We start from the raw sequence: 9,141 nt of genomic DNA, 5'->3' as shown, positions 1-9,141 counted from the left end.
GGTGAAAAAATGAAGCTTGACCCTCTGTGGCCTTATCAACATTCAACTTGGGATTCAAAGCGCGACTGAAAACAAGGATAATGGTGGCATGATTTGTGAACATATAACGTTATTTTTTGAGATATATATTATTGTTAGAAAGATATGATGTTGTTTTGAAAACATATAATTTTATATGTCATGTTTTGTGAGACTTAGAGCTACAGAAGAATTTTATACGTCATATAATTAATTACAAAAATTTCTCTCTTTACTTATTAACAAGGTATTAACACCGTCTTCATAAGAATTGAGCACTCCACCATATTGCGTCTAAGCATTGATACAGTGCTGGTCCCGATCGATGTTTGAATTTCCGACCCTAAACTTGGTTGTCCACTTACTATTATTGAGGCATAAAAAATAAAAAGACATTAGTAAAAAAATTCTCTTTACTTATTAACAAGGTATTAACACCGTCTTCATAAGAATTGAGCACTCCACCATATTGCATCTAAGCATTGATACAGTGCCGGTCCTGATCGATGTTTGAATTTCCGATCCTAAATTTGGTTGTCCACTTACTATTATTGAGGCATAAAAAATAAAAAGACATAAGTAAAAAAAATCAAGGTTACATGTTAGGTTTACGTTACAGGAATTTTTTGTTGTTGCCCCATGGTAGGGGATTGCATAAGGCTGTGGGCTTGTGGGGCTTTCGAGGGCCGGCTCTCCGTTGATACACCCTAAGCACTGATACACAACCAAACTATATATCTCCCAATTTTAAACTCGTAAAAGTTCACTATTTTATGCTTTGTTTGGAACTTAGAGAAAATGAGAGAGAAATGAGAGGGAAAAATTTACTACTCCTTAACTTGAAATTGTTATTTTCTTTTCTCTTTCTTTTTCAACCAAACAACGGAAGGGAAAATTATTTAATTTTCCTTTTTTTTTTTCCTTTCTTTCCTTGAGTTTCAAACAAAGCTGAGAATCTCCGGGCCTTAATCAAATGAATTAGAGGTCTCTTTCGTATCATCCACTCCAATGGCAAAACCCATTTTTAACAAAGTTCACGTAGAGAATCTCTAGCATCCACTCCAATGGCAATCTCATTTTAACCCAAAATCCTCCCCACCAGAGGAATTCCTTCACCATCGCCAACAGTTTTCAACCAGATTTTTAGAAATCACGACCGAAGATCACAAGGGAAATAGTATATACAAATATATAGTACAAGGGAGTCCAAGAGAGTCCCTTCAGTCTCTTTACGCGATTGAATTTATCCGAATAGGCACCGAGGGAGTCCACGAGTTCCAATGGTACGTAAACAGTTTTCATCTCTCTCTCTCTCTCTCTCTCTCTCTCTCCTTCCTTCCTTCTTGACATAAACGCTAGTATAAAATGTGCAAATGAAAGTTGCAAGAGAAAAAAGAATTTTATTGTATATTTATTTATTACTTAAAAAAAAAAGAGTTAAAAGTAAAATTTGAAAGTAAGAAGTAAATAAATAGAGGAAGGTTAACTTCTTCCGTTAGCTCCATCCGTTACAAATAAACAGAATTTGACGGCGGGAGCCTAATTGTTAACGGAATGGTAAATTTAAGTGTCTTTTTGTCATTAGTTAAAGTCCAGGTATTTTTTGTAAAGTTTTTTAAAGTTCAGGGGCTTTTTTGAAAAATTTCCTTTATTTATTTATGGAAAAGAATTTTGTAATAAATTTTGTGAATGTGCAGGGCAAGATTAGCGGTGAAGAAGGATGGATATCTCTAGGGCCATGGGGAGGACGAGGTGGTACATATTCAACTTACAAGCCTGATGGACCTATAGTGCAGATAACTATTCGTTATGGAGATGTTGTCGATTCAATTTTATTTGAAAGTAAAAGGCGCGATGGCGTCGTCATAGGAAGCTCCGTAAAAATTGGGGGTACCGGTGGTGGTTCGTCTGCAAAGGTGTGCCCCTCTTTAGCTTATTCATAGATTCGGATAGAGATGTATCGGATCCATCTGATGCACATGGGTCCCACACACGGCTGGCGGTTCCTGACACCTTGGTGTCCAAATTTCTGCACTTTCATTTTTGTCCGTAGCATTCTACTTAAAAAAAAATTTTAATCTTCACTGTCGAGGCGAATAGGCAAGTGAATTATTTAACCAAAAACTACAACAATTTCAGATGATTTTTACTTGTATTTTTTTATGTGTCCAAACAAAGTTCTAACTTAGACTTGTGCTTGTTCAGTTCTCCATCGACAGTTCAGTAGAGCAATTCTCATTCGTAAGCTTGACGTACAAAGACTACAGTAGAAATTTGGTACTCTCATCTCTCGGTTTTAGTACAAATCTAAGAAACATTGGGCCATTTGGTAAGGGAGGGGGTCAATATGTGTCCATTCCAATAGAAGGGGAAATCATCACTGGTTTCCACGGACGTGGGGGAAGCGTACTTGATGCAATTGGTATATTTGTGGCACCCAAAGTCAAGGTCACCTTCTATCCCCTCTATTTTTCTCATATCCAATTATTAAATCAAATTTCTCATGCTCATTTTGTCTCTCATATGTGCGTTATGTAGGAGAACGGGTTCTGTAAGGGTTTCGTTTTGATTATCCGAATTTCCACTTTTAAGATTCTCGATATGGATTTTCTTGATTCATAAAAGTTGCCTGAAAGAGTGATTAATACGTTGGTAGTAATCTCAACAAATCATATATGTGTTCAAATTAAATTGTTACGTACATGGACTCTTTGCACGGATCTGGACACATGTTTGTAGCCGAAATTATCTGTCCATAGCATTGCTCATTTGTTTCAAATAGAAACAGGCGGAACAATTCCTCAAGATACATTTATTTGGACCATTTACTTTTATGGAGACAAATATTATTCAATCAGGCTCAAACCGAGATCAAATTAACCTCTTTTTTTTTAAAAATTTTGGTGGATAATTAATAATGCATTTGGACTTACAAAAACAAAGGGCTTAAATAATTAAAATAGAATCAGTTTGGCGGCTTACAGAAGATGGAGGAAGAGCTGAAGACTAAAGTCGAAGAGCTAAAGACTACAAATAAAGAGTTGAAGGAGAGGGAGGATGTATTTCAAACGAAGATGAAAGAGGTGGAAGCACAGAATAAAGAACTAAAAGAGAGGGTCAAAGTGATAGAAGTGACACAGGTTTGTATCCAAACTTATTTTTCCATAGCATTGCTCGTGAGCTATTTTAAATAGAAGCAGGCAGTCAAATTCCTCAAGATACGTTTTAATTTTTGACCTTCTACTTTTAGGGAGATCAAATTAACCTTTCTCTTTTTCCGTGGACAATTAGTGCATTTGGACTTACAAAAAAGAAGGGCTTGAATTTTTAAATTAGAATCAGGTGGTTGACTTACGAAAGATAGAGGAAGAGCTGAAGAATAAAATCGAAGAGCTGAAGACTAAAAATAAAGAGTTGAAGGAGAGGGAGGATGTATTTCAAACGAAGATGAAAGAGGTGGAAGCACAGAATAAAGAGCTGAAAGAGAGGGTCAAAGTGATAGAAGTGACACAGGTTTGTATCCAAATTTATTTGTCCATAGCATTGCTCGTGATCTATTATAAATAAAAGCAGGCAGACAAATTCCTCAATATACGTTTCAATTTTTGACCTTTTACTTTTAGGGAGATCAAATTAACCTCTCTTTTTCCATGGATAATTAGTGCATTTGGACTTACATAAAAGAGGGGCTTGAATTTTTAAATTAGAATCAGGTGGTTGACTTACGGAAGATAGAGGAAGAGCTGAAGAATAAAATCGAAGAGCTCAAGACTAAAAATAAAGAGTTGAAGGAGACAGCGAATGTATTTCAAACAAAGATGGAAGAGATGGAAGCACAGAATAAAAAGCTAAGGGTGAGGATCAAAGTGATGGAATTGACACAGGCTTGCAACTGAACTTATTTGACCATAGCATTGCTCATCTGTATTAAATAGATGCAGGCAAACAATTTCCTCAAAATACATTTCAATTTGGACTAGTAATTACTTTTATGGAAACAAATATGATTCAATCGGGCTCATACCGAGATCAAACTAACCACTTTTTTTGGGGTCTGGGGGTGCTGTAGTGCATGTGTATGGCGGCACACCAGCTGTCGATCTCATCAATCAACGGTTCACATTAAAAATCAATTATGGCCGGTAAAAAATGATTCTTACTAGTTATAATTAAAAATCATATCTCAACCTTTCATTGTTAAGATCGATGGCCCGTATGTACCCTACAGGGTGCCTTGCAGGGTCTTGCACTATAGGATTTCCCAATCCCCATTTTTTGTGTGGATAATTAATGCATTTGGACTTAAGAAAACAATGGGCTTGAATTAATTTTTAAAATAGAATAATGTGATTGACTTACAGAAGGTGGAGGAAGAGCTAAAGACTAAAATTGAAGAGCTGAAGGAGAGGAAAGATGTATTTCAAACGAAGATGGAAGAGGCAGAAGCACAGAATAAAGAGTTGGGGGAGAGGATCAAAGTGATGGAAGTGACACAGGTTTGTAGACAAACTTATCCATCCATAGCAATCTCATATGTTTTAAATAGAAGCAGGCAGGCAATTTCCTCCAGATACATTTCAATTATGACTATTTACTTTTATGGAGATCGAATTAACCTCTTTTTTTGGTGGACAATTAATGCATTTGGACTTACAAAAACAAAAGGCTTGAATTATTAAAATCAAATTAGGTGGTTGACTTACACAAGATGGAGGAAGAGATGAAGGCTAATATCGAAGAGCTGAAGACTAAAAATAAAGAGTTGAAGGAGAAGGAGGATGTATTTCAAACGAAGATGGAAGAGGTGGAAGTACATAATAAAGAGCTGAGGGAGAGGATCAAAGTGATGGAAGTGACACAGGTTTGTAGTTGAACATATCTATCTGTAGCATTGCTCATCTAGTCTAAATAGAAGCAGGCAGACAAATTCCTCAAGATACATTTCAATATTTATGATGATTTAGTTTTATGGAGATCAAATTATTCTCTCTTTTTTTCGGTTGACAATTAATGCATTTGGACTTACAAAACAAAGGGCTTGAATTATTAAAATAGAGTCAGATGGTTGACTTGCGGATGATAGAGGAAGAGCTGAAGACAAAAATTGAAGAACTGAAGACTAAAAATAAAGAGTTGAAGGAGAGGGAGGATGCATTTCAAACGAAGATGGAAGAGGTGGAAGCACATAATAAAGAGCTGAGGGAGAGGATCATAGTGATAGAGAAAAAGGTTGAGTTAGCCAAATTTTTATTCATGGTTTTTTATTACGTTGTGAAAGTCGTTCGGTTTGCATACATCTTTTTTGAGTTTTATTATGAACAATTAACTGCTTTGTTAAATTAAAATGGACTTGAAGTTTATGCATAGTTCCTTAGAAACCAAACATGAAACAAAGGACAACTCATTCTTATTTGATTTTGCATAATCCCTTAGAAACTTCATATTTTTGGAGCACTTTAAGTTTATGCATAGTCCCTTAGTTCGATTAACTGCACTTTAAGCATCGTTTACATTCCGGCAAGCATTAACTCCATGTAAGTTAGGAACGCTTAGGTGAACATTTAAGTGCCTATCATCACCCAAATGCTTTTAAAACTCTTTACGTGATTGAATTTCTTTGAACAGGAACCAAGAGAGTCCAATGGTAGACCATATATAAAATGCGCCATTGAAGGTTGTAATCGATTTTTTGAATGTGTAGGGCAATATTAGCGGTGAAGAAGGATTGATGTCTTTAGGGATACTTGGAGGAAAAGAGGGTACATATTGGGCTTACAGGGCCGATGGACCTACAATGCAAATAAGTGTTCGTTATGGACAAGTTATCGATTCACTTTTGTTCAAAAGTAAAAGTCGTGATTGCGTAGGACGCTCTGGGAAAATTGGTAGTTCTGGTGGCTATACGACTATAACGGTGTGACCTTGACCCTATTTAGCTTACTCATAGATCTAGACAGAGATGTACTATATCTGGATCCGTCTGATGAACGTGGATCCTACACACATCGGACAGTTTCGGATATAGATCATGCACTTTCGTTTATTTCCATAGCATTTTTTCAATGTTTTTTTGTTATTTCTTATGCGTTCCAGACACTGTCCTAATTTGTACTTGCACTTGTTTAGTTTTGCATCGACAGTTCAGTAGAGCAACTCTCGTCTGTAAGCCTGACATACGAAGACTTATGTGGAGAAGGGACAATCGTATCTCTCTGTTTTAATACAAATTTGAGGAAATATGGGCCCTTTGGTTCGAGAACGGGTACTTCTTCCTTGTCCATTCCAGTAGAAGGTGGAATCTTCGCCGGATTCCATGGACGTGTTGGAACCTACCTTACTGCATTTGGTATACTTGTAGCACCCCCAAAGTGAAAAGTCAGATTCTTCATCGCTGACTTGCGGGGAGGCCACTGGTTTCTCCAGTAGGAGTGGCTCCTATATATACATGCAATAAGAGTTCACATGGAGTGAGTATCTTTGAAGATCGATCAAAACGTTCTATAAACACAACTTCAAAATACAATTCCGGATATAATTGCGCCCTGAGCCGTTCGATGCGTATGGACCATACGCATCGAACGGCTCTGAACGCGGTTGTGTTTTAAAGTTATGTTGATTGTATTGCTCTGTTGAAGATTTGTGTTAATACCGTTTTGTGTACGTTCCAAAGTTGATATGCTCATGAACTTTGATGTCTAAAGTGTCTGTACATTTATTGGCACGAGTTTAGAAAGAACGGTGGAAGAAAAGGAATGGGATTTAAATTTAATTTACTTTGCACATTCTGATATAGAATAACAGAATAAGCTTTAATCTAACCAGAAATGGGTGTACCTGCTCTCTTGTTTAAGCATTGAAACACCCTAAAGTCACGTGGACACGCAAGACATTCCTCTTCCTCCAACACATGATATTCAACAAAAAAATCAGAAGCCAATAATGAGAATGGATCACTCAGATTCTGGTCCTCAACTGATGACGCCACCGGCAGTTGAAAAAACACAGTTTTTCGGAATACTGACTGATAACTTACATGATAGTTTGAGATAGATAATGAAGCACCCTAATGACGCAAACCAGGAGCATCAATACACTAAGAGATACATGTGTGGCCCGTGATCCTCGATCTCTTCCTCCGCTGGTGGCTTGGTGATCGAGTCTTCTCCTAGCCTGCACAGTGAGCGCACGACTAAAGACCAGGCCGGGGGTTGTCCCGGCAAGGCCCTCCGGCGTGAGGATGAGTAATGTGCAGAGAGCGTAGGCAGAAGATTACGAGAGTGAGTATGTAGTAGCGTGTACCTCTTTAGGGTTTCCACCGCTAGGTATTTATAGAGCTCCTTCACTTGCTCTCCAAGCACCAGCACGTGCCTTGCGCGGGTCAGACAGTGTCATCATGACGTCACCAAATAGATCTGGTAACCGTTTTTAGGGCTGAGCTGGCACACCCATGTGCGCCCACGATCATCTTCTGTTATAACCGCTTTTACACGTGGAAAGACATGTAAATCAGCGGCTAGCCGTGGTCGGCAGTGGCCTTGCTCCGCGGGTGGCCGAACACGCCTTTGCCGATCGTGCACAAGATTGACAGGAGAGGACAGTCACAAATGACCGCCGCGGAAGGTGGCCGAGAACGAGATGACCCGACGACGAGTCCGTGACAAAAGTAATGGTCGATGTAGAGCAGGGACGGGAGCCGTGCTCAAGGTTCGGGCTCGGCACGGCACGGGCTCGGTCGTTACATAGCGAACTCATGTTCGGCCTGCTACAATAGCCCCTCAGTCTCAGTCGTCGCCAAGTGCACGGTTGGGATTGATGTTTAACTTTGGCCGAGCATGGAACTCGGTTACTGGACAGAACTTAGCCGAACCTAAAACCATTTTCGATAAAACGGCCAACGACGGGGACCAATGGGGATTCGCCAGGTGTCGATTTCTTGTTGGGTACGGCTGACAGGGAGACGGTGGGCATGCGTGGAGCTCTGCCAACCCATCTCATCAGGCCACGCGTCAGATGTTTATTGGTTGCAGGTTCGGCGGTACAGTGACACAGGCGAGAAACTCAAATCTCAAACCCTACGTCTATATAAAGTGCTGGAGTTAGAGAGAGAAGCCACCGTTGCTTTCTCTCTCTAGACCTCTATTGCCAGAGCTTCGTTTCTTGCCCGTTTGCGTTCCAGCCTTGATTCTCAGCAGATTTTCATCAAATCTCGTTGAAACTTACAGGTATGTGTTCGATCTTTATCCCTCTTGTAGTTCGTATCATTTTTCCATACTTTCCTTTCTGCTTTCTTGGGTTTTTGGGAGTTTTTTGTTCTGAGTGAACAGTAAGAGGTCTGGAGATGGACGACTGTTCATCTTCGTCTTCGATCTGTTCTTCCGAGCACGAGTCTTGTAACGACGCCGTGCTCGGTCTTTGTTGGGATTTGCCGAGCCCAGCATCGGGCGCAGATAGGCCGAGCCCCATTTTGTGTCTTGAGTATTTCCCGAGCTTGAATCTCGAAGAGATAAAAATAGGATGGGCCAATAGGGTAGCCGAGCATAGAGGTCCCTTGCCTTCTGGCCGATGACGAGGTTTCTCATCGTTTTCTTCTTGTTTTTGTTAAGTCTGGCTCACCCAATCATAGTCATCTCTTTCGACTCTGAAAGCTCAGGGGGAGACTCTGGGGATACGTTTTTCCGTGAGTGGTTGGAAGAACACAGACGCCGACACCAAATATCGTCCATTGCCTCAAATATGTCCGACTCCTGTGACTCGAACGCCGAACTTGTTTTTGAATACGGTGCCGACGAGTTCAAAACCGATCCTGAGATATCATTCACACCATCGACCCATTCTGATGCCGAGCCTCAACTGGGACCAGAGGTCGAGTCCAGATTCATCCCTCAGGCCGACGCCCCAACCCCTATCCTTTCAGGGCATAGTGAATCCCAATCCGAGGGTAGAGGGTTAGACGATCTTTATGAGAGGGGCCAAGTTTGCCCCTATGCCCATTTCTTCACCGGAAGTGCTAGGGAGTACCAAGATTTTTGCCGAGAGTACAGCATCCCAAACGATGTAATACTCAACCAAGTGGCGAGCAACAGAATCACGGATATGAGGGGGGACCATCCCGAGCATATCACT

The 9,141-nt window shown here is 40.1% G+C and overlaps 1 protein-coding gene across 1 annotated transcript in view; it reads left to right on the top strand.

Annotated features, from left to right (window-relative positions):
• The first annotated feature begins 1,085 nt into the window (after positions 1-1,085).
• The window catches only part of LOC131310257 (uncharacterized), a 235,973-nt gene continuing 227,917 nt past the window's right edge, over positions 1,086-9,141 (top strand). The window contains exons 1-8 of the mRNA XM_058337177.1: positions 1,086-1,301; positions 1,716-1,934; positions 2,224-2,466; positions 3,003-3,158; positions 3,355-3,531; positions 4,380-4,514; positions 4,709-4,879; positions 5,074-5,247. Coding sequence (XP_058193160.1) covers positions 1,299-1,301; positions 1,716-1,934; positions 2,224-2,466; positions 3,003-3,158; positions 3,355-3,531; positions 4,380-4,514; positions 4,709-4,879; positions 5,074-5,247 — 1,278 coding nt within the window. The 5' untranslated portion in view covers positions 1,086-1,298. The remainder of the gene's footprint in view (positions 1,302-1,715; positions 1,935-2,223; positions 2,467-3,002; positions 3,159-3,354; positions 3,532-4,379; positions 4,515-4,708; positions 4,880-5,073; positions 5,248-9,141) is intronic.

This window comes from Rhododendron vialii, chromosome 12a (assembly GCF_030253575.1).
Source record: "Rhododendron vialii isolate Sample 1 chromosome 12a, ASM3025357v1".
Taxonomy (NCBI): domain Eukaryota; kingdom Viridiplantae; phylum Streptophyta; class Magnoliopsida; order Ericales; family Ericaceae; genus Rhododendron; species Rhododendron vialii.
Note: the sequence above shows the minus strand (reverse complement) of the source record. Positions and strands in the feature narration are given on the sequence as shown.